We start from the raw sequence: 25,133 nt of genomic DNA on the forward strand, positions 1-25,133 counted from the left end.
TCTAAGCTTGACAAAGGTGAAACAGTTGGTGCTATATTTTTAGATTTGTTTAAAGCCTTTGACACGGTCAATCACAACGTTCTTCTTTCTAAATTATCTAAGTTCCAACTTTCATCTGGGGCTTTAGCATGGATGTCCTCATATTTATCAAATAGACAGCAGTGTGTAAAAATTAAAGGGGTTCATTCTAATACCTTAAACTCTACAATGGGCGTACCCCAAGGATCAATACTAGGCCCTTTATTATTTAGTTTATACATCAATGATCTCCCACAGCAGTGCGAAGGGCTACAAGTGCAAATGTATGCTGACAAAACTGTTATTCTTACACACGCGAGAACAGCAGCGTTAGCTGCTGAAAAGCTAAATGCTGCTATGGAAAGGATTACACAGTGGTTAGAGAAATCGTGTCTTACCTTGAACACTGATAAAACAAAAGGGACGATTTTTTCTAAAATGAAGGCACGTTCTTCCAATGCAGATATTTTTATAAATGGTCAGAAGATAAAAATTGTCACTGGGTTTAATTATCTTGGTTTAATGCTGGACTCAAATCTTAGTTTTAAAAAACATGTAAAGAAATTGGTGAGGACTATAAAATATAATTTGATAAACTTCAGACAAATTAGACAATGTCTACCTACTGATGTAGCCAATACTTTTATGCATGCTACAATTTTTTCTCATCTGTCATATTGTCTGATATGTTGGGGTCAAGCAGGAGAAACTGTTATAAATTTAAACCTTTAAAATCTCTTTACAAACAGACTTTAAAAACCCTGGACAAAAAGTCTAATCAATATCACCACTTTAGGGTTTTGGAGAAATACAATTTTCTGAGCTTTGACAATTTTAGACTTTTTTCAAATTTATGTATGGTTTATAAAATTTTAAATAGTTTGGCCCCTTCCATACTTCGTGATTTTGTGCATTTTTGTTCTTCAGTCTCTGTAAGATCTACTAGATCACCATCCATTAGTGATTGTGTTGTTCCATTTCGTCACTCTGCCTTTGGACTATCGTCTTTCTCAGTGAAAGCTATTACTTATTGGAACACTCTACCAGAAGACATAATGATGGGCACATCTATTGATATTTTTAAACTGAAACTAAAACCTTATTTAAAATCAACTCAACTCTGTAAACACTGATATGGTTATGGTTTAACCTGAGGTTATTTTTCCTGTTTTTCTCTTTTTGGCTCTGATACGATGTGTATAAGTATTACTGTACTGTATGTTTTTGCAGTTTTGTTTTTGTTTATTTGTGATTATGATTACCTGCCAAGGGACTGCGGATGAAAACTAGCCATTGCCTAAATTCGGTACAATGCATGAAATGGAAACATTTATGTTAAAACTGTACATGGTATGATATATAAGCATTCCCACAACAAAAACTTGGGATTAGTGCCTCTATGCTTGAAAAATGCCAGGGGACACCAATGTGAAGATGCCAAACACAGTCGAACAGCTGTGCACAACCAATCGCAAGCACTCATAGAAGGTTAACACAGACATCTGCAGAGCGTAAACAGACACACATGTACTAGATAAACTGCAGCTCAATAACTGCAGACTGTGGGTGAATGACTGTTTCAATCAGAGAGGTGAAAGATTTCATCAGTGAAAACAAGACTCTTTGTTTAAGAGCAACAAAGGAACCATTTTTGTTTCCCCAAAGAATCTTTCAGTGAACAGTTCTTAAAAGAACCATTTTTCACTATAAAGAATATTTTGTGCATTGAAAAGGTTCATGGAAAGTTTCTACATGGAACCATAATTGCCAATAAAAAACCTTTATTTTTAAGAGCATGAAATGAACATACACACATGGACTGCAATCCTTATCTTGCTATTATAACTGTGTTTTAATTATATTTATGTGTGTGTGTTTTATGTATAGGTGATATATTCTTTAAACACTAAGAATGAGGAGCAAGAGGCAACTCTGCAGTCGCTACGCCGTGTTGCCACGGAGACGCAGGGCAGCCTCCAGCCAACCACAGGTCAGGATGAAGAAGAGGAGGAGTCAGCATCTATTCTGAGGACACGCCTTCTAGAGCTGCAGGCCACCGTAGAGGAAGTAAAAACAAAAATGGTCACACATACACACGTATTCTGTAAATGGACTCATTATGAGCATATTAAATACAACATGGAGAGAATCACTTCATTATCTTAGCATGTGTGAATGTGTATCCATTTCAGGTGGAGGAGCGTGGACAGAGGGCTGAAATAGAGTATGTGGAGCGCATAGCCGTGTTAACCCAAGAGACATCAGATCTGCGCAGAGACTTCCAGAACCTGCAGACAGATAGAGACAACCAACACAAATTACTGCAACAAACGCAGGAAGAAAACAAGCGCTTGGAGAACGAGTGCCAGGAGCTACGGAGAGCCAGAGATGAAGAGAGAAAGAAAGAGGAGGAGGAGAAGATGCATAGAGTGGAGGAGGAGAGGAAGAGAGAGATGGAGGAGAGGAATCGAGAGTCACAGGAAAGACAACGAGTAGAGGAGGAGTGTGAAGAAAGGTTGAAAATGGTAAGAAAGGAGCTACAGGCTCTGAGGGAAGAGAAAGAGAGAGCGGAGAAGGAATGGAAGAGAGATGTGGAGGAGTGGAAGAAGAGAGTGAAGGAGATGGAAGAAGAGAGGAGGGAGGAGCAAAAGGCAACTGAGAAGACACTACAAAAGAGCCTCAATGAACACATCAATCAGTGGCACCAGAGAGAGCAAGAAAACCGCAAGTCTCAGAATGCAACACTTCAGCAGAGGCTGAGAAAAGCAGAGACGGACTTGGAGGTTCAAGAACAGAGGTTGAATGAGAGCAACAGACACTGCAACAAACTTCAGGAGAGAGTAGAGGTACACATGTGTGTCTAACAGGGTCCAAAATTAACCTTTTGCCACCCAATCCAGGTTAATCGACACAATCTAACATAGTGTTTTCCATGAAACAATTTCATCTGTATTTACTTTGTTTTTATTTTAGGTTATTGTGCATTATTCATACCTTTCTTAAAAATATATATAACATTGGATAAAAATGTAAGATATTTTCCTTATTTTCTTTTATATTTTTTTTGGAATGGACACCAGTAGCAGTCTTGGCCACAGTTGTTATGGTTTCTTATTTTTCATTAAATTTGTGTATGTGTATATATATATATATATATATATATATATATATATATATATATATATATATATATATATATATATATATATATATATATATATACTGTATATGTACAGTACCCTCCACTAATATTGGCACCCTTGATAAATATGAGCAAAGGCGGCTGTGAAAATAAATCTGCATTGTTTATCCTTTTGATCTTTCACTCCAAAAATTCACAAAATTCTAACCTATCATTGAAATAAAACAATTGAAAGTGGGGAGAAAATCTCATGATGAAATACATGTTTTTTCTCCAATAAATGTTGGCCACAATTATTGGCACCCCTAGAAATTCTTATGAGTAAAATATATCTGAAGTATATTCCCATTCATATTTACAGGCATTATAGGAGAAAACTCAGAGCTGTTACCCTGGGAAAAGGATGTTGCAATAATTGGGTGCCAATAATTGTGGCCAACATGAACTAGAGAATGCATTTACAGGTGCATCTCAATAAATTAGAATGTTGTGGAAAAGTTAATTTATTTCAGTAATTCAACTCAAGTTGTGAAACTCGTGTATTGAATAAATTCAGTGCACACAGACTGAAGTAGTTTAAGTCTTTGGTTCTTTTAATTGTGATGATTTTGGCTTACATTTAACAAAAACCCACCAAATTTCAATCTCAACAAATTAGAATATGGTGACATGCCAATCGGCTAATCAACTCAAAACACCAGCAAAGGTTTTCTGAGCCTTCAAAATGGTCTCTCAGTTTGGTTCACTAGGCTACACAATCATGGGGAAGACTGCTGATCTGACAGTTGTCCAGAAGACAATCACTGACACCCTTCACAAGGAGAGTAAGCCACAAACATTCATTGCCAAAGAAGCTGGATGTTCACAGAGTGCTGTATCCAAGCATGTTAACAGAAAGTTGAGTGGAAGGGAAAAGTGTGGAAGAAAAAGATGCACAACCAACCGAGAGAACCGCAGCCTTATGAGGATTGTCAAGCAAAGTCGATTCAAGAATTTGGGTGAACTTCACAAGGAATGGACTGAGGCTGGGGTCAAGGCATCAAGAGCCACCACACACAGACGTGTCAAGAAATTTGGTTACAGTTGTCGTATTCCTCTTGTTAAGCCACTCCTGAACCACAGACAACGTCAGAGGCGTCTTAACCTGGGCTAAGGAGAAGAAAAACTGGACTGTTGCCCAGTGGTCCAAAGTCCTCTTTTCAGATGAGAGCCAGTTTTGTATTTAATTTGGAAACCAAGGTCCTAGAGTCTGGAGGAAGGGTGGAGAAGCTCATAACTCAATTTGCTTGAAGTCCAGTGTTAAGTTTCCACAGTCTGTGATGATTTGGGGTGCAATGTCATCTGCTGGTGTTGGTCCATTGTGTTTTTTGAAAACCAAAGTCACTGCACCCGTTTACCAAGAAATTTTGGAGCACTTCATGCTTCCTTCTGCTGACCAGCTTTTTAAAGATGCTGATTTCATTTTCCAGCAGGATTTGGCACCTGCCCACACTGCCTAAAGCACCAAAAGTTGGTTAAATGACCATGGTGTTGGTGTGCTTGACTGGCCAGCAAACTCACCAGACCTGAACCCCATAGAGAATCTATGGGGTATTGTCAAGAGGAAAATGAGAAACAAGAGACCAAAAAATGCAGATGAGCTGAAGGCCACTGTCAAAGAAACCTGGGCTTCCATGCCACTTCAGCAGTGCCACAAACTGATCACCTCCATGCCACGCCGAATTGAGGCAGTAATTAAAGCAAAAGGAGCCCCTACCAATTATTGAGTACATATACAGTAAATTAACATACTTTCCAGAAGGCCAACAATTCACTAAAAATGTTTTTTTATTGGTCTTATGAAGTATTCTAATTTGTAGAGATAGTGAATTGTTGGGTTTTTGTTAAATGTGAGCCAAAATCATCATGATTAAAAGAACCAAAGACTTAAACTACTTCAGTCTGTGTACACTGAATTTATTTAATACACGAGTTTCACAATTTGAGTTGAATTACTGAAATAAATGAACTTTTCCACGACATTCTAATTTATTGAGATGCACCTGTATTTCACAATGAGACCCCCACACACACACACCTTCAATTGTTTTACTTCAATGATAGGTTGGAATTTTGTGAATTTTTTGAATGAAAGATAAAAAGGATAAACAATGCAGATTTATTTTCACAGCTGCCTTTGCTCATATTTACCAAGGGTGCCAATATTAGTGGAGGGCACTGGCAAAAACAAAACACTCATTGTGTACACACAAAACAGTATTGCTTTACAAGACAGTTCACATAAATTCACTTGACTGACCATGTGTAACTGACCTTTCAGCGGGGTGTTCGTCTCAGTGTAAGGGGGCAGTAATTACTGCTGTGACTGACACTTCCGAATCTAATTGAGACAGAGATTAGAGGGATCAGACAAACACCCACAATTACCATCACGCAGACATACACAGCTGTGTAGAAACAGATGGCATACTCGACTTGAACAGTCTGTGACAATACCCCACAGATCTGTTGTCAGTTTTTCTACAGAAAAGTCTGCACAGAACCTGCAGAAAATAAAAATAACATAGGCTTTTTAAAGTGGGACACAAAAGTAAGTCGTTACACTTAGTATTTAGAACAGGATAAAGCCAAGTGATTAAATCAGTAAGAGTTGCTAGGCATGCACCATTGACTCCACCGTCTCTGATGCAGCTTTTTACGTACGCTGCGGCTAATACGCATTAGATGTGCCTAAAAATGCCAGGCACAGAGTGAGATGAGTAACACCCTCTCTGCTTTGGCACGACATCCTTCACAGAAAATTTCTCAGAGGCACCTCAGATCTGCAAACTCAGAGCAGCTGCTGTGATGTAATCAAAGGTTTGTGGGCTCAAAGTGTTCATGGGGCGGCCAGAATTGACTGATTAAAGCCATCTTGGGCTTCATGGGCCTGACAGATGATGCCGTTATGGTTGTTCATTGCTGCTGCAGGATCATTCAATAAGAGGATCCAGCAGAATAATGGACAACTACATTTTTTAGTTTCTTAAGTAAATGTGAGTGTTGCTAGAGTGGTTATCAGGTTGTTGCTCTGCAGTTGCTGTGGGGTTTCTAGCAGTTTCTAGCGTGGTGCTAAAATACAGTTTTGGAGTTGTTAGCACAAAAATTTTTTAAAAACATGATATTCAGCCATAATATTTCCCACCATGAAAATAGCCACAGAAACTGGAATGGCATTAAACACAAACAAACAAACTAGTGTGGTGCGATGTGGTTTCTAGGGTGTTGTTGGTAGTTATTTACTGCTCCTATTATATTGTAATGAAAATCTTCTTAAGAAAGAAGTAAAGTAATTCTAGGAAGTTAGTAATATTGTAATTCTTGTGAAGATATCATGCCTATGCCCAAGAAACATTTAGCAGGCTGACTATCTTGACCTGTCTGCGACTTGCAAAGTATTTTGACCCGAAATGTCATCACCAACAACCTACAGCCAGTGAGAGAGCAAGATAAAGGGCAAAGGGAAATTTCTGGGGGAGGACTCTAAGTCTTACGTCCCTTAGTGGTCAGGGATTCTTCCTAATTAAATATTGTGTCATATGTGACCCCCAGTCGCTGATCTGCCATGTAATGTGCAAACCACTGAAAGGAGCATTAATCTGACAACTTTTAAAATTGTGTAGTGTATACCCAGCATAAGTAAAAGCAATTGTAATAGTTGATTCATGTTACTCATTTCTCTTACAGGACCTGGAGGAGCAGTTGGAGGATGGGCGTCACCGGGTGACCGAGGCTGAGGCTGTGGCAAAGAAGGCAGAGGAGGAGTTAGCTGTAGCCAAAGAACGATTATTACTGCAAGAGAATGAGCTACAGAGCAAGTCAGGTGTACATGCACACAGTACATATCAGTGAAAGGCTTGTGTACTTATATTTGTCATCATTAGAAATCAAATTAATCACATATGCTAAATAATTAAACTAATTACTTCAATATTTCAAAATCAATATTTGGTAAAAAATATTTTAAATAGTCTAGTAAATAATTAAATAGACAAAATAAATAGTTTCTTTAAAAATAAATATATCCATAGGTTTGTTTTACTTCCATATCACTGAACAGAAACCTACAGTCCACAGACGTTCACTTTGCAATCAAGTTTGTCAGTCTGTCCAAGGTAGATTTAGGGGCCGTTCAGACGTATTTTCATTGTTTTGTCAGTACTATTTCTATAATTGTTGGTCCATGCAGACATGTGTCAGATGAACGTCTTTGCCTTTTGCGTCACACCTCTTTTTTCAGTCTCCCAGCATAAGTGCCCTGTTTGCGCTGTCAAGTTCAAAACAGTTCAAATTTGAAAAATGTGTCTCGAGATGTGAGCATTCTGTTCCATTCCATTGCGCTGCATCTGTCTTGTTTCTCTGGAAACAAAGCTAAAGCATAATTGTGTTACTTCGAGCTTAAGTTTTTTTTTACAGAATTTAAGCATAGGATTATGTGGCATGATTATTTATTTTAGATTAGTAATTTAACATTAAATAAAATTACTAATTACAATATAAACATCTACTACCTTTTTAGTACTAAATAAGTTGACAGTTTACTTTCAGCAATTACCGTTTACAGTCTGTTTGATGTTGATTGTTCCAGTGTTTTTACATCTCTATTGAATTTATTGCTTTTGTCATATGCCACTTGAGATCACCAGCTTGTTCACTGATTGTTCTGCTTCCTTTGATCTAATCGTCTTTCTCATTTCTGCAGAGGAGTTAATGAGCCAGAGTTCATCTCAGGTGAGGGTCTCTGCTGAAGTGGAAGAGCTGAGGTTTCAACTCAGTCGTCTCAACATTAGAAACAAAGAGCTGGAGCTTCAGAACAGTGGCCGATCCAATGACCACGCTCGCATGCTTAAACAGGCAAGCCATTCAAGTCATGTATGAAGGATTGTATTTATAAGTTGAATGCACATGAACAGCACCACAATGTCGTAATTACAATGGGAAACTCAGGATTTTATTTTAGCCCTTAGTTGGGGGTGTGTAAGCAGTGTTAATATTGATAACTAAAATTATTCTAAATAATTTTTGGTAATTACTGAAATAACATAAAATATAAATATTAGATAAAAAACTTGATCTGAAACAAAAAATTACCTTGTCAACAAGTGCAATAAAAATGACTAAAATAGAAGTCTTAAAAAACTAATAAAAATGACAAAGGCACATTACAAAATTAATAAAACGTAATATATATATATATATATATATATATATATATATATATATATATATATATTGATAAATAACATATTTACAAAACAATACTTTTTGTTTAAATAAATTAAAATAAAACACTAAAAATTAATTGTTATTTAAATACTACAAGTGAATTTAAGCATCACAAATAAAATAATACACTATAAATATGAATGTGATTTGCTGAAGATTACATTTAAGTCTTATTAAATTATTAGAGTTTTAAGGATTTAAAAGAGCATTAAATGACAGCAAAAGTAATCTAAAAGTACAAATAGGATAAATGAGCATGCACAGTCAAATATCCAACATCAACCAACACTGATAAAAAAATTATAATATTTACTGATAACCCAATGAAAGAAATCGTTTACAGTACCTAAAATTCATCTCAGACAGAAAAATTGTGACAAGAATTGTACAACGCGCTACTGTTTTTAAACACCTGTACTATTCTCTACACAGCACCTCTAACATGCAAGAACACATAAACCGCATGGTGAAATGCTGTGAAATCACATCCCAAATGAGGTCTGCAATCTCAGACACACACATATACAAATAAGTAAAGCACACCTTAAAATGTTCTTTGAAAAGCATTTGTATGCAGAGAAAGATCAGCCAAGCCCCTAGAACATCTTAAAACATCACAACTGACACACCAGAGGATTAAAAGGCGTAGTGTCATTCTTTTGAAACTACAGGATTACAGTTTTATATCATTAAGAGTCGTGTGTGTGTGTGTGTGTTTTAGCATGCAGATACTCTATCCTCTATGCGTCTGGAGCTGCAGCGAGCTCACACTGAGGAGATCAGACGCCTTCAGCAGGAGGTGGAGAGCGAAAGAAAGAATGACAGACAGGAGCTGGAAGAAGAGAAGAAACAGGTTCAGCAGAAGATGGAAGAAGAAAAAGTAAGGCTGAAAGAGCAGCTTCGGAAAGCACTAGAAGAAGTGATACGCAAACATGCCAGTGAGCTGCGGCAAGCACACGCAATGCTGGATGCAGAGAAGAAGAAAACGCAGCAGGTACGACAGCAGATTTCAACTGCGGTTGTCATGTTGACTTGCAGACACACTTTGCTAATAACTTCATACCTTCTTATTTGCTCCTGTTACTACTAGTGTGAAAGGTGGACAATCGGCACTGATATTCTGATTTGATCTGGAAATGTTTAAATGTCGGAAGTTTTTGTTCTTTTCTCCAATAACAAAAGGCAGAGACTGAGTATGGGATTTTAAGAATATCTTATGAGAATATATAATCAGTATAATCTGTATGTTTGCCCATCTATATTAGTGTGGCTTTATTGTTACAGGGGACAAAATAATTTTCTTTGTGCTGTGTTTATAGACACATTATTATTCACAATGCAAATCTCCAAGCCCAAGTCCATTCAGACCAATTATGGAAACTAAGCTGCAAAAATGGGTCATTCTGAAATCAGAATCACATTAACATATGACGCATATTTGGCATTCAGAAACTTGGCCCACGCTTATGAACATGCAGAGATTAGCCATCATATCATAACAAGTCAGTAGTATCAAAAGTCTTAAAGGTACAGAAGCTAAGCTATTTAAATGTTTAGTTGACCCAAAAATAAAACATCATTTATTCACCCTTTGTTTCATTCCCACATGGCTTTCTTTCTTTCTTCCATGGAACACAAAAGGAGAATGTTCACCCTTTTTCATGTAATGAACCAGGGGCTTTCAGACTCCAAAAAGAACAAAATAGCTCAATAGAAATCTCATAAAAGTGGTCAATACAACTTATGAGCTTCTAATGTAAAAGACTGAAAGATAAATACAGGTGCTGGTCATATAATTAGAATATCATCAAAAAGTTGATTTATTTCACTAATTCCATTCAAAACGTGAAACATGTATATTATATTCATTCATTACACACAGACTGATATATTTCAAATGTTTATTTCTTTTAATTTTGATGATTAGAGCTTACAGCTCATGAAAGTCAAAAATCAGTATTTCAAAATATTAGAATATTACTTAAGACCAATACAAAGAAAAGATTTTTAGAAATCTTCTCTATGGGGTTCAGGTCAGGCGAGTGTGCTGGCCAATCAAGCACAGTAACACTATGGTCATTGAACCAGCTTTTGGTACCTTTGGCAGTGTGGGCAGGTGCCAAGTCCTGCTGGAAAATGAAATCAGCATCTCCATAAAGCTTGTCAACAGAAGGAAGCATGAAGTGCTCTAAAAATTTCCTGGTAGATGGTTGCGTTTACTGTGGACATCAGAAAACACAGTGGACCAACACCAGCAGATGACATGGCAGCCCAAATCATCACTGACTGTGGAAACTTCACACTGGATTTCAAGCAACATGGATTCTATGCCTCTTCCTTCAGACTCTGGGACCTTGATTTCCAAATTAAATGTAAAATTTACTTTCATCTGAAAAGAGGACTTTGGACCACTGAGCAACAGTCCAGTTCTTTTTCTCCACAGCCCAGGTAAGATGCTTCTGACGTTGTCTCTGGTTCAGAAGTGGCTTGGTAGCCCTTTTCCTGAAGACGTCTGAGCGTGGTGACTCTTGATGCACTGACTCCAGCTTCAGTCCACTCCTTGTGAAGCTCTCACAAGTGTTTGAATCGGCTTTGCTTGACTGTATTCTCAAGCTTGTGGTCATCTCTGTTGCTTGTGTGCCTTTTCCTACCCAAATTCTTCCTTCCAGTCAACTTTGCATTTAATATGCTTTGATACAGCACTCTGTAAACACCCACACCTTTCAGTAATGACCTTCTGTGACTTACCCTCTTTGTGGAGGGTGTCAATGTTCGTCTTCTGGATCATTGCCAAGTCAGCAGTCTTCCCCGTTATTGTGGTTTCAAAGAACAAGAGATACCCAGAATTTATACTGTAGGGATGGTAATTTATTCAAACTCAAATGTAAATATTCTAATATTTTGAGATACTGATTTTTGACTTTCATGAGCTGTAAGCTCTAATCATCAAAATTAAAAGAAATAAACATTTGAAATATATCAGTCTGTGTGTAATGAATGAATATAATATACAAGTTTCACGTTTTGAATGGAATTAGTGAAATAAATCAACTTTTTGATGATATTCTAATTATATGACCAGCACCTGTAGATACATTTTTTTGCTATGGAAATGAGCAACATTCTGCTCAGTATCTTGACTTGTGTTCCACAAAAGGAAAAAAAAGATGGCTTAGATAAAATAAAATTTCTTTTTGGTAGAGCTAATTCTAAAAGTTACAGTGGGGAAAACAATTATTTGATCCCCTGCTGATTTTGTACGTTTGCCCACGGACAAAGAAATGATTAGTCTATAATTTTTATGGTAGGTTTATTTGAACAGTGAGAGACAATAACAACAAAAAAATACAGAAAAATGCATTTAAAAAAAGTTATAAATTGATTTGCATTTTAATGAGTGAAATAAGTACTTGATCCCCTATCAGTCAGTAAGATTTCTGGCTCCCAGGTGTCTTTTATACAGGTAAGGAGCTGAAATTATGAGCATTCTCTTAAAGGGAATGCTCCTATCTCAGCTTGTTACCTGTATAAAAGAAAATCTGTCCACAGAACCAATCAATCAATCAGATTCCAAACTCTCCACCATGACCGAGACCAAAGAGCTGTCCAAGGATGTCAGGGACAAGATTGTAGACCTACACAAGGCTGGAATGGGCTACAAGACCATCGCCAAGCAGCTTGGTGAGAAGGTGACAACAGTTGGTGCGATTATTCGCAAATGGAAGAAACACAAAATAACTGTCAATCTCCCTCGGACTGGGGCTCCATGCAAGATCTCTCCTCGTGGAGTTTCAATGATCATGAGAACGGTGAGGAATCAGCCCAGAACTACACGGGAGGATCTTGTCAATGATCTCAAAGCAGCTGGGACCAAAGTCACCAAGAAAACAATTGGTAAAACACTACACCGTGAAGGACTGAAATCCCCCTGCTCAAAAAAGCACATGTACAGGCCCGTCTGAATTCTGCCGATTGAACATCTGAATGATTCAGAGGAGAACTGGGTGAAAGTGTTGTGGTCAGATGAGACCAAAATCGAGCTCTTTGGCATCAGCTCAACTCTCCGTGTTTGGAGGAGGAATGCTGCCTATGACCCCAAGAACACCATCCCCACCGTCAAAACATGGAGGTGGAACCATTATGCTTTGGGGGTGTTTTCAAGGGGCTAAGGGGACAGGACAACTGCACCGCATTAAAGGGACAATGGACGGGGCCATGTACCGTTAGGGCCATGGCATTGAAAATGGGTCTTGGATGGGTATTCCAGCATGACAATGACCCAATACACACGGTCAAGGAAACAAAGGAGTGGCACAAGAAGAAGCACATTAAGGTCCTGGAGTGGCCTAGCCAGTCTCCAGACCTTAATCCCATAGAAAATCTGTGGAGGGAGCTGAAGGTTTGAGTTGCCAAACGTCAGCCTCGAAACCTTAATGACTTGGAGAGGATCTGCAAAGAGGAGTGGGACAAAATCCCTCCTGAGACGTGTGCAAACCTGGTGGCCAACTACAAGAAACGTCTGACCTCTGTGATTGCCAACAAGGGTTTTGCCACCAAGTACTAAGTCATGTTTTGCAAAGGGGTCAAATACTTATTTCACTCATTAAAATGCAAATCAATTTATAACTTTTTTGAAATGTGTTTTTCTGGATTTGTTTTGTTTTGTTGTTTTTCTGTCTGTCACTTTTCAAATAAACCTACCATTAAAATTATAGACTGATAATTTCTTTGTCAGGTGGGCAAACGTACAAAATCAGCAGGGGATCAAATATTTTTTTCCCCACTGTAGAAAGGGTAGAAAATGGTTGTATAATATTTAATTAATATTTTTGTACAAGAACAGTGTTGGGGAAAGTTACTTTTAAAAATAATGCATTACAATATTGCGTTACTCCCTAAAAAAGTAACTAATTACGTTACTTAGTTTACGTTACTTTTTATGGAAAGTAATGCGTTACATTACTTTTGCGTTACTTTCGCGTTACTTTTTAAATATGAGCAGGGCTTAATTGTTTTTAATACAAGAAGTTCTATTTATAGCAAATATAAAAGCCCTTTCACACCCAAAAGTGTAATAAATAAACCTCAGACTGAAGGAAAAGTAAATTCACGTCTGTACAGTAGAACACAGGAGAAGAAGGTTCAACACTCTTCAGCAATAAAAAAAACAATGAAGCACAATTGTTAGTTTATCTAAAGTCATTTTTGCTTATTAGTATGGTTGAACTGGATCATCAAAGGTCAGCAGCAAAGGCATTGGTTAATAAAATGGGATTAGATACATTCGTGTTGTTTAACATATTTAATTATTGCAGGTTTGCATCATATTCCGAGTTTGCATTTCACTGTTTTAATTAATTTTGATTTCGTTTTTTTTGCGAGTGGGATGAATTAATGCACAATCACATTTAGTCTAGAACTACAGTAACATCATGTTCACACAGCGCACTGTCAGTCAATAAATGGGAAAAAAGTAACTCAGATATTTTCTTGTAAAATAAAAAGTAATGCGTTACTTTACTAGTTACTTGAAAAAAGTAATATTATTATGTAACTTGCGTTACTTGTAATGCGTTACCCCCAACACTGTACAAGAAAGTGTTCCTATAAGTGTTCCTGTAGCTCAAACAGTAGTGCCTGAATGTTGTGACACCGATTTCATGATTTTAGTTGCCACGGAATGTATGAACTGAGAAAAGTGTATACCTTAAATGCAAATAAGCCAAGGGGAAAAAAACATAAACAAATACAAGGCAAGGAAAAAAACAGCTGCAAAGATTATATATGCCTTCTTTAAAACCATTTAAAAAGTAACTAGCAAAGCAGTATTAAAAAGATCTGATATTATTTTTGAAATATTATTGAAACTAAGAGATACTAGTATTATAATGTTGGTTTGACTACAGATTGAGGAGCAAATGAATACCGGAGAAGAAGAGAGAAAGGCTTTAGAGACAGAGAGGGAGGAACTACGCAACCAACTACAGCTGTCCAACAGAGAGGTAAGTTACTGCATAGGATCCCACTACATTTGTCCTTTGCTTTTCCACTTAAAAGCCAAAACAATCTTGGATATGTTTGCATAACATTGTTGACCTACTAATGAATCAGGTCACCACAAATAACCTGAACTATATACATATCAAGCTTTTTCAAATTGGTTTGAAGCTCAGGCGAAGGGGGACATGCTCAGTCCTTCTGCTTAAATACACAGAGACAGACTGAGAGGCCCAGAGCTCTCCACATGACCATGATAAATGAGAAAACAAAAGGAACATTTGTAGTGCCCAAGGCACAGGGCTTCGTCTAATGCTTCATCTAATATGCCAGCAGGCTTGGAACTGGGTTATGATAACAAAATAGTGGTTAATAAGTGATAGCTAGGAAGAGGATTGTTGTTTTAGTGCTGTGTTGCAGTGAAGCAAGCATCAGTTTCTGCTATTTATCAGAAAACCATTTGTTCTAAGTCAAGTTAAATATATGGATTGTGGTTGTATCCTAGTGTTTAATGATCTAGGCTGGGGCACAAAAGGTTTTAGGTTAAACACCCCACTAGGTACAATTCTTGAAAAATCTAATGCTATGTTGTCTGGCTCATTTGTTTCCAAGTGTTTCAAACATGGCCCTTAGGTTTACATGCAGCTACAGCCAAAAAGTACTAAAATGATCTACTAAAGCTCATCTGCTAACATGTTTATAGGATGTCATGCATTTTTCAGATTTCACTTAATAAAAATGCCATTTGATGTGTGCTTCCAAACAACTGCAAAATAATGGGCGGTATCACTGCAGATGGATTAAATAGCACCTGCAAAATGATTAATGAATCCTGAAAGCCGTTTCAGAAACTGTAACTGTGTGAGCAAATTAACAGGACTGAAAGGCAGGTAATCTAATTCACGCTGTGCACCATGCTGTCACTTTAGCACAACTTTGAGAACGAAGAACACATAGCGTGACAGTACTGCTGAATTGCTGACATTGTGATAATAAAATATCCTCATGAGCAATTGTTTTGTTCAAAACTATATTTAGAATAGAAATCCTAAATTAACTCACACTTCACATTGCCGAGATATTCAAACAGAAATATCATAGCTTATGTCTTAAAAAAGGACTGTTTCATATTTCAGTCACTTCAACATTGACTGGCAGCTCTCTTTCATAGGACCTGCTGTCCACAACCTTACGGGGACATAAATGGTTGTTCATGACCCACCCATTGAGAACCACTGCTTTAAATATTGGGACACAGATTTCCTGTGGCACCTTATAAGCTCATTAAATTGTTTTTGCTATTTATCAACAGGATCATTAAACATGCCATCAGGCTTCTTTGTTGTAGCTGTTACAAAGAACAATGCCATTATGAATTATGTGCATGTCCTGCTTTAAACATAATGGCATTCAGATATTATGCACAAATATAACAAAAATAAAACTGAGTAGGGAAAATGGGTCTTTTTTAGTCTTCAGCAACTTCAATTCCTATATAATATTAAAGTTTGTAATACACAATAATGATTAAAAAGTTTGGGTTTTGGTAAGATTTTTTTTTATGCTTTTGAAAGAAGTCTTTTATGGTCACCAAGATGCATTTATTCGATCACAAACGCATTAAAGACAATAATATTATGAATCTGAAATAACTGTTTTAATACATTTCTTATTATTCTCAGTGTTGAAAATGATTGGGCTGCTTAAAATTTTGGGGCGAATGTTTTGATGAATAGAACATTCAAAGAGATAGCATTTATTTGAAGAAGAAATATTTTGTAACATTGATTAACTAAATAAAAGTGTTAATTTCTTTAAAAAACAGAACTGAAAAACATTTGAATGATAGTAAAGATGATTATAAATTACACCTCGGTGAATAACAGGAAAAAAAAAAAAATTTTTTCATAAATGGTGACAACATTACGGTTAAATAACATTACTTGTGACAATATTACCGGTAACTGAGTGTAGTAAGAAAACAATTTACTCAATCTAGAGAACGGATTCAGGCACACCCTTTAACAATCCCCATTGTATCCCCTTGAGTAAGAACCTTAACCTCAGGTTGCTTTAAATAAAGACTCTATATTCTATAACAGAACATCATTTTCTTTGTATGGCCCACATAAATTATATCAAACTTGAGTGGATTCCACATGCTCTTAAGGTCTTTGCTGATCAAAGTTTTATTGGCTTACAGATGGCGAAATTGGAGGGGGTGATTCAGACGCTGGAGAAAGAAAGAGAAGAGGAGAAGGAAAGGGCAAAAGAGAGAGAGCAGGAGTACGCAAAGGTGGAGCGGCAGTCAGCATGTGGCCCGGAGTGTGTACGAGTGAGAGAAGAACTGGAAAACACACACAGCAGTATGCAGCAAATACAGGTTCTCGCTCTTTTTTGCTCAACACACACTTCCATTTGACATGTGGACAAAGTGTCAGTGATGTCCCTTTCCATTACTGTGCAGATCTATCACACATACTCACAAGCACACACAGATCTGCAATTCCCTTATGGCAGCACAAGGTTCTGCTGATCTCAGCAGATCTGTTCCACCCAGAGGAAAGAAAGACATTAATATTCACCTAGCAACCGATCTACTTCTTTTTCTTCCTTAATCCATGGATCCTTGCATCTATCCATCCTTGTCCTCCTTTCTTTTTATGTCTCCCACAGGAGGAGTGTGCTGCACAGAAGGAAGTGTTACAGGCAGAGATTTCTGCTCTACAGCAAGAGAGAGACATTCTACAACAGTCCAATCATGGTATAGAGGAGAGAATCAGGTGTGTCAGAATGAAAGTGAGACATGAAGGGACAGAAAGAGAAATTCGCTCACATTACATGTGTGTTTCTAATAGAGCTGTCTGTTAATTAAAATTTTTAATTGTGATTCATTTTAATTATGTTCTGAGTCAGTAAGATTTTTCAATGTTTCTTATGCTCACCAAGGCTGCATTTATTTGATCAAAAATAAAGATTAAAAGTTATTTTGAATTGCAATAATATTTTGCAATATTATAACTGTTTACTATTGTAGTATAATTTTAAACAAATTTATTCTTGTGATGGTAGCAGCCATTACTTCAGTCTTCAGTGTCACATGATCCTTTAGAAGTCAGAAGATTTTGATTTTGCGCTCAAAAAACTTTTTTTATTATTATAAATGTTGAAAACATTTTTGCTGCAAGGAATTTTTTTTTTTCAATCAAACAACAGAGTAAAAATAAATAAAATAAATTTGGTAAAAATAAATAAATTGTTTTTCCACCCATTTTGATCAGTTTAATGCATCCTTTCTTTAAAAAAAAAAAAAAAGAGAAAAAAATTAAAAACTCTTACTGACCACAAACTTTTGAACCGTAGTGTGTATTACTGCCCCAAAATAGATGAATTTAGTTTTTGTATTTTTCTGCAACAGCACACAATGCACTTACCTCAGTGCTAATCTGCAGTAATTTAATAAAATTCTTAAATAATTTCACACCCTTTATAGACTTTCTGGCAGAATCACAAAAATAAACAGAGCTGTTGTTCTGATTGCGTCTTGCCTTATGCTGAACCAGACCCATGCGGATACTCAGCAATCAGCAACTGTGGCAATTAAAGGCAATACAAACAAAGGGATACAAACTGCATCCCAGTAATGTTTTAATAACATTACAAAGTCTTCAAACACATATTGGTCAATTAAATAAAGAACCAGAACTAAACCGTTGTATATACGTATTAGTCAGATGCGATAATGTGTTAACTTTGACATCCCTACTTTCTAATAATGTGTAAAATGGGTATAGAGTGCAATTCTATTAATTTAAATGCAAATGTATGTGTGTAGGCTACAGTTTGAGAAGCAGTTCTCCGATCAGATTGTGGAAATGAAGAGAGAAAGAGAGGAAGAGATCAGAAAGATGAACCAACAGTGGCAACACAGAGTAGAAGAACTGCAGACACAGGTAACACACACTGACAGTATCCTCAGACCCATCATACACACAGTTCACGCTATCAGCATTATTTTTCTGTTTCTGTGTTGTAGTTGGAGGAGAGGAGAGCACTCTCAGAGAAGATGGAAGGAGAGAGAGAGAGACGTTACGGTAATGGAGAGATGGAACGGATGAAGCAGGAGATCCAAAAGACAAGAGATATGAACAGCACACTCAGATCTCAGCTTCACTCCACCATTCAAGAGAAAGAGAGACTGATGAGGCAGCAGTTACAAGTGCGTATACACTAGGGCTGTCAGGATATCAAAAGATTTCTTATGATTAATATATTTATCATTACTAATGAATAATCATTAATAATAAATAGCAATTAAACTGAGAGTGCTGCTAAAGGGATAATTCATCAAAAAAACATTGTCATCATATACTCTCATGTTGTTCCAAACCGCTGAGTATTTCTTCATTCATTTGGAACAGAAAAGAAGATATTTTGAAAAATGCTTCATCCCTATAATTCAGGAAATTGGGGTCCAATGATGTTTTGGACAGAAACCATTGAAATGATGACAGCGCACACACATACACACACAACTGTGGATAGAACTCTTAATGTTAGTGATTTTGTGTTGTCCTGTAGGTGGTTAAAGAGGAAGATGAGGACGAGGAGGATGGAAAGGCTACGGGAGAGAGGGAAGAGGAGAGGGAAAAGCGGGGATGGCGTGAGCGAGAGGAGGAGTTGTTGCGCGTGGAAAGGTTAAATCACCAGCGTGCTCTTCAGGCCCTAGAAGCACAAGCCAATGAAGAACTTCAGTCGGAAAGACAACGCTTGCTCACACAGCACAAACTACAGCTGGGTAACCATCACACCCCATACAGAATGTTTTTGCAAATATCATAGTCACATTCTTACTTATAGATACTGTAATACTTACTTAGAATGTCTATTCTACCAAAAGGGCACAAACAATCTTCCCTAGTCCTCCAGATGCTGGGGGCCTTATCACGCTACTAATGAGGCAGGAAAATGGTGTAAAATTATTTAAAATAAGACAAAACAAGGTTTAGAATAAGCTAAGAGCGAATGTCTGTAAGCTGAAATCATGTCTTATTTTAATTTGTTCCCATAACATAGGCCATTTTTATTTAAAAACCAGGGTTCTCGTGATATTGGATAAGCCGAATATACTGTATGAGGGAATTTTAAATGTGTGATTTCTAGATCTGAAAAAGTTCAAGTGCAAACCATGAATAACATTTAATTATTGGATTTTATTTATTTGATGGTTGAGGACCACTAAGACATAAGGCAGTGCATATTATCTCACACAACTCGCATGAACAATAGTATATCAAAATAACACATACTAAATATTGCGCACTATAAACAAATACAGATAATCAGCAGCACATTAGAATTAGATTAGCATTTTGACCCATGTCTTTTCAGTTTATATTAGTTTTAATCTTTTTTATATATACAGACATTAAAATTAATGAACATGAATCAATATAACTCTCCTTATTTAAAAAGGTTACTGGCCTACATTTTCCAATTCATCCTTCAGTCTCATCTTCTATCGTTAGGGATATGAATAAGAATGAATGTTAATTAAAGGACTAAAATGGAGCGTAATAATATTCAAGCGGCAGACAGAAGAGAATAGCAGGATATCTTTGTTTATTAAAAGGTTTATTCGTAATATGCTGATTGCCGTATTTGCAGAAATATTCTAAAGGCTTTATTAGAATATTGATGCTAATTGTAAGTACTGTCATTATCTTTCATAATGAGAAAGGTAAATAAAACACGTTTGTGTAAAAAAAAAACTTATTCCTTAAAATGAGTTGATGATTATGTATTGCATTTTGCACAACAGCACCATCTAGTGTCACCGACTAAAGTAGAGCAAGACTGAATACGGCACATACGGCATGTCTGATCTAATGTGTCTTCCAACTGTGTGTGTGTGTGTGTGTGTGTATGTGTGTGTGTAGACAAGCAGAAGGCAGAGCTGACCCAGCAGCACACTGAGTGGGTGAGACAGGTCACCCAGAGACACATGCAGCAGATCGAGGACCTTCAGAACGAAATACACACATACACACAAATGATGGCCCTGCAGCAGGTACACATACAAACCACACAGACAGACACACACACACACACACACACACACACACACACGTACACCGCCTCAAGGGGTTCATCACCCCACGTCTCTCTCTCTCTATTTGTCTCCTCCTCAGGATCTGAAGCAGCAAAACCGCTTACAGTCACTAGAGAGACAGCTGGATGAGAAGAGCAGTGAGGTTCAGGAGCTTAAGAGAGAGAACGAAGACCTGAAAGAGCGCATGAGTGCAGTCATAGCACAGAAAGAAGAACGAGATGACCATAAAAATAAACACAAGAGGTCAGTACCAAAATAACTACAAGCACAATCACACATGGAAGGTCAGTAACAAGATGACCTCAAACACGCACACAGACAGGAGGTCAGTAACAAGATGACCACAAGCACACTCAAACAGGTGTCAGTGGCAAGACTGACTGCTAAGTCCACATTGCTGCTTATTCTGGTTAAGAACTGCTTACTTATGCCCATTATTCACTGACAAGGGGCCCATTTGAAACTGTTCCATATGTTTCCACTACTCTGCATTGGCTCCTTAAAGGGATAGTTCTCCCAATTATTTACCCTCATGTCATTCCAAACCCATTAAACGTTTATCTTAGAAACACAAATGAACATTTTTATTAAACCTGAGAAATCTCCGTCTTCCATTTGAGCTTCCGTTGACCATATTTGATGTGCTCTATGTGTGTGCATTGATCTATGTTTATGTGAAAATTAAATCTGATCATCATATAAAGCTATATGTTTCTTCAGAACACTTGGATTGAATTGCTCAATTCATATGAATTTCTTTAAGAATGTCTTTATGAACTGTTTGAAGCATCAAAGTTCTGAAGGAATGAACTTCATGGAGGGACTTAAATCTCTTATGATTCATTAAAAAATATCTGTTGCAGGTTTGAGAGCAAGTAAATGATGACGGATTTTTATTTTTTTGAGTGAACTAACCCTTTAAACCTGCTGGTGTCAAACCAGGAGACACTAACATAATAGTCCTCATCAAGTAAAGGTTTCTGAACAATAACTTGGTCTGGCCAGATTTACACAAAACAAAACTTGGGCGCTCTACAGGATGCAGAAAAGACATGCATGTTCAGTTGATCTTGTTGATACGCATGTCGTTTGGGACTTCGGGCAGTTTATTTCTGTTGTCCCCTGTTAGTATCTAAAATAATATTATTTTATTCGTTTATTTAATTAAATGTCATGTTTGAATTGATTGAAACCGGTTTTATTTGATATTAAATAACTACTGGCATCTTGTGATGGCATGAAGAAGCTGAATTAAATTACAACAGATTTTAAATCTGTTTTCAAAACTCAGAGGACTTTAAAGTTGTAGACAGACAATGTACTATAGTAACATTGCCACTTATAACATTGTTCACTTTGCCAATTATGAGAGTTTTCAGACCTTTCTGCTCCACCATGCATTTAGGTGGAAAAGTGGTATTAAACAGAATGTCTGAGCGTAAAGGGACCCACCACATGCTGTGTAAATCTGCTACATCTGCACAGTGCTAAGTAAATCTGATATCTGCTGTAGGCCTGAGAACAATGAAGAATATACTTGTGTGATATTGATGTATTGTGTCTGATGTGTAGTTTCTCGGAGGAACGTGATGAGGCGGGTGAAGCGGTTGGGTCGGATCACAGGAATAACATGGAGAGTGTGAAGAGAGAGCACAGAATGGAGATCCAGACCATAATATCAGACTTCAGCACCGCCCAAACACGACTACAGGCCCGCATAGTTGCCTTGGAAACAGAGTACCTACTCCTCCCACATCAATAATGCAAAACGCAAACCACACATACATACAGAATTAATCCAAGCAAGACAATATATGGCAATGGCTTGTGACTAGGATTTCCTTCAGATTTCCACAGAACTGAAGCGAGTTAAAATTCCACACATTGCATGCTAATTTATTAAATATATTGGCTAATTTAATAATAACCGTTGCTATAAAAATGCAGTAATTACAGGTCCGTTTATCACATTTTACCACTACCTACCATTTTACTGCATCATATGAGAGACTCATAATTACTCATTTGAAAAAAGTGGTACAATAACTTACACAAAATACAGTACTAATACACACACAAGGTTCTGTTAAAATGATTAATATTATCTATATTAGAATGTCATGTTATACAAGTAATAAAAGTTTGAGTGTTTTAGTGCCATATTAAAATCGAAAATAAGATTTCAAGAATAAAATCAAAACATTATGAAAACAAAGGCTTCATTTTTTTGTAAATAAAATTGTAATATTTAAAAAAACAATTGTAAAATGAGAATAATAAAGATGTAATATTTTGTAATAATGAAAGAATGCTACACCTTTATTCGTATCTATTCTAGTCTAATTGTGAGATTATTCTCTAAACATTTGACTATTTTTTTTCTTTCTTTTTTTACTAAAACAGTTCAAGTGATATATTAAATTTCTTAATGTTGCATTTAATTCATATTTGTGTGTCTGCTTTGTGTGCTTGTATTTTATGTTTGTAGGTTGAGAGAAAGAGAAGAAAGGGGAAAGAGGAGAGTAGAAGACCTGCACACAATTGCTAAACTACAGGACAAGCTCAGCGAGAGAGACCAACTCATCAAAAGTCTAGTGGTTAGACATGCACGACGTACACAGACAAATACGAGACACAGGATGCTAGAACCCTTCTGTCTCATCACATCATTTCTCTTTCAATTTCAGGAGGACCTACACCAGCTATCCCAGCATCCAACACTGTGCAGCAATGAAATATTGAAGCCTTATGACTCTAGGACACAAGCAGGGACCCTCACACCTACTATGAAGGTAGCACATATTCACACTTTTTCAAATCCCATTCCATTCATCTAGTATTATACAATAACTGAAAGAACACGTTTATTGAAGCTTGAGTTTAATATGATGTAACCTGCCTTATGTGTATAGAAAAAAGGGGTTGAGGAAACTAGCATCCCAAACCTCTGCTCGTACGATGGAGGGTCACCTAAGGCCAAATGCTCACCAGTTATGGAGCGTGGATTATCTAGTCTGGAACAGTGCGGAAGAGGGACCACTCTAACAAGGACACACACGCCCACTTCCCCTCATTCTGAACACAGAGCCTCTATCAGACAGAGCCGCCCACCTTCACAAGAAGTGCGACATCAGCCGCAGCTTAAAATCAACTACAACCAGCACATCAGGTAATCACCCACATAACAGCCAATCCTGAAATCTCCTGGAAACTTTTTCTTTTTGAGGAAGATAAATACAAAACTCAACGTATGGCCTATGTTCATGTGGAGATTTATATAATACATAAATACATATTTTTCATTGATTAGACGCTTTTATCCAAAGCAACTTAAAAATTCTTTATATTTGGGGCCTTTTCTGTTCTGAGATAAATCATCTCATATTGTAAAACATGCTCTGAAATTGCTCACAAAAGGATTTTTAAATGTAGTTCAGGGTTTCTAGGCCTGTGTGACAAACAACATCCTAATAACTATTTAAAACTAGTGTTATTAAACTATTAAAACAACAAATTGTGAACTGAAATACTGTCAAAATCACATAACAATATTACTTAAATTTAAACTAAAATTAAAAATTAAACAAAATGCAAACATATATGAAAATACATGCAAATATAAAAGTATGAAATACTATAATAACATTAAATAATACTAAAAAAGCACTGTTCAAAACTAGCCCAAAGACCAATTAAAGCTCCTTTTTACCTTCTATCCGATATACAATACCTTTTTTCTTCTTCTTCTTTTTGTATAATCCAAGTAGCAGCACTGGACATTTGCAAAGTACAAAAACATGTTCCTAAAGGTTAAAAAAACAAAGTCTAAAATAGTTGGATGACCAACTATATAATATGCCAAAGTGTGCAGTATACAACAGCATATACTATAATTAGAAGAAGCTGACACCTGAAGCCTTGCACATTAAAGTTAAAAATTGTTCTTCCCACTTTTACATTAAAAATTAGGTGCCTTGGTATTAAAAAATAAGATATCCATATTAGACATGTTTTGTTAACTACCTATTCAGCTGCTTGAGCTCAGTCTTAGAAAAAAAAGTTTTTTTGTGTTTATGAGTTGGTGTTAAAAAGTCTCTTCCTCAACTTTTTTTTCTCTCTCTCAAGATGTCATATTTACAATTCCTGCTTATTTATCTTATAATTTTCTTCCAGGACTCCAGCTGAGCAGAGGGTTATTGAAACAGGGCCTGATGGACAAGACCCTCAAAAACAGGAGTGGTTCACAAAATACTTCTCTTTCTGAGGTCCCACAAACCTTCGTCCTTATCTGTCCCAACATTTTGAGAACAAGCTCACCAAAGTCTCCTTTTTCTGCATAATTACACTCAACTGCAAGCTAACACCAAATAAGCTTTTCTACAGGATGCATCTCACTTTTATCCTGTTGATCGAACAGCAGCACACAGGCCCAATGTCTTAAAATGTTACAAAAATGAAGAGATTATGCACTGAACCATGAAGAACTCATCAGAATGATAAAGGACAACAGGACACTAAGGTCATAGAGTGGGTGGGCATATCAAAGAGCAGAAAGAAGAGAATGTTCCTGTGCTGAGGCTTCCTCCATCGATGTTGTGG

General features: G+C 36.8%; 1 protein-coding gene across 2 annotated transcripts in view; it reads left to right on the top strand.

Annotated features, from left to right (window-relative positions):
• fam184b (family with sequence similarity 184 member B) overlaps nucleotides 1-24,844 on the top strand; it is a 33,405-nt gene extending 8,561 nt beyond the window's left edge. The window contains exons 2-19 of one of the 2 annotated variants that reach the window (XM_058775746.1): nucleotides 1,906-2,085; nucleotides 2,211-2,864; nucleotides 6,887-7,013; nucleotides 7,902-8,053; nucleotides 9,147-9,419; nucleotides 14,332-14,427; nucleotides 16,626-16,805; nucleotides 17,099-17,205; nucleotides 18,258-18,375; nucleotides 18,459-18,641; nucleotides 19,004-19,220; nucleotides 20,362-20,492; nucleotides 20,614-20,777; nucleotides 22,107-22,271; nucleotides 23,023-23,131; nucleotides 23,222-23,326; nucleotides 23,447-23,703; nucleotides 24,708-24,844. In XM_058775746.1, coding sequence (XP_058631729.1) covers nucleotides 1,906-2,085; nucleotides 2,211-2,864; nucleotides 6,887-7,013; nucleotides 7,902-8,053; nucleotides 9,147-9,419; nucleotides 14,332-14,427; nucleotides 16,626-16,805; nucleotides 17,099-17,205; nucleotides 18,258-18,375; nucleotides 18,459-18,641; nucleotides 19,004-19,220; nucleotides 20,362-20,492; nucleotides 20,614-20,777; nucleotides 22,107-22,271; nucleotides 23,023-23,131; nucleotides 23,222-23,326; nucleotides 23,447-23,703; nucleotides 24,708-24,798 — 3,309 coding nt within the window. In that variant the 3' untranslated portion in view covers nucleotides 24,799-24,844. Of the gene's footprint in view, nucleotides 1-1,905; nucleotides 2,086-2,210; nucleotides 2,865-6,886; nucleotides 7,023-7,901; nucleotides 8,054-9,146; nucleotides 9,420-14,331; nucleotides 14,428-16,625; nucleotides 16,806-17,098; nucleotides 17,206-18,257; nucleotides 18,376-18,458; nucleotides 18,642-19,003; nucleotides 19,221-20,361; nucleotides 20,493-20,613; nucleotides 20,778-22,106; nucleotides 22,272-23,022; nucleotides 23,132-23,221; nucleotides 23,327-23,446; nucleotides 23,704-24,707 lie in introns of both variants that reach the window. The other variant, XM_058775736.1, reaches the window with a different exon arrangement.
• Nucleotides 24,845-25,133: the final 289 nt, after the last annotated feature.

Source organism: Onychostoma macrolepis, chromosome 01 (assembly GCF_012432095.1).
Source record: "Onychostoma macrolepis isolate SWU-2019 chromosome 01, ASM1243209v1, whole genome shotgun sequence".
Lineage (NCBI taxonomy): Eukaryota > Metazoa > Chordata > Actinopteri > Cypriniformes > Cyprinidae > Onychostoma > Onychostoma macrolepis.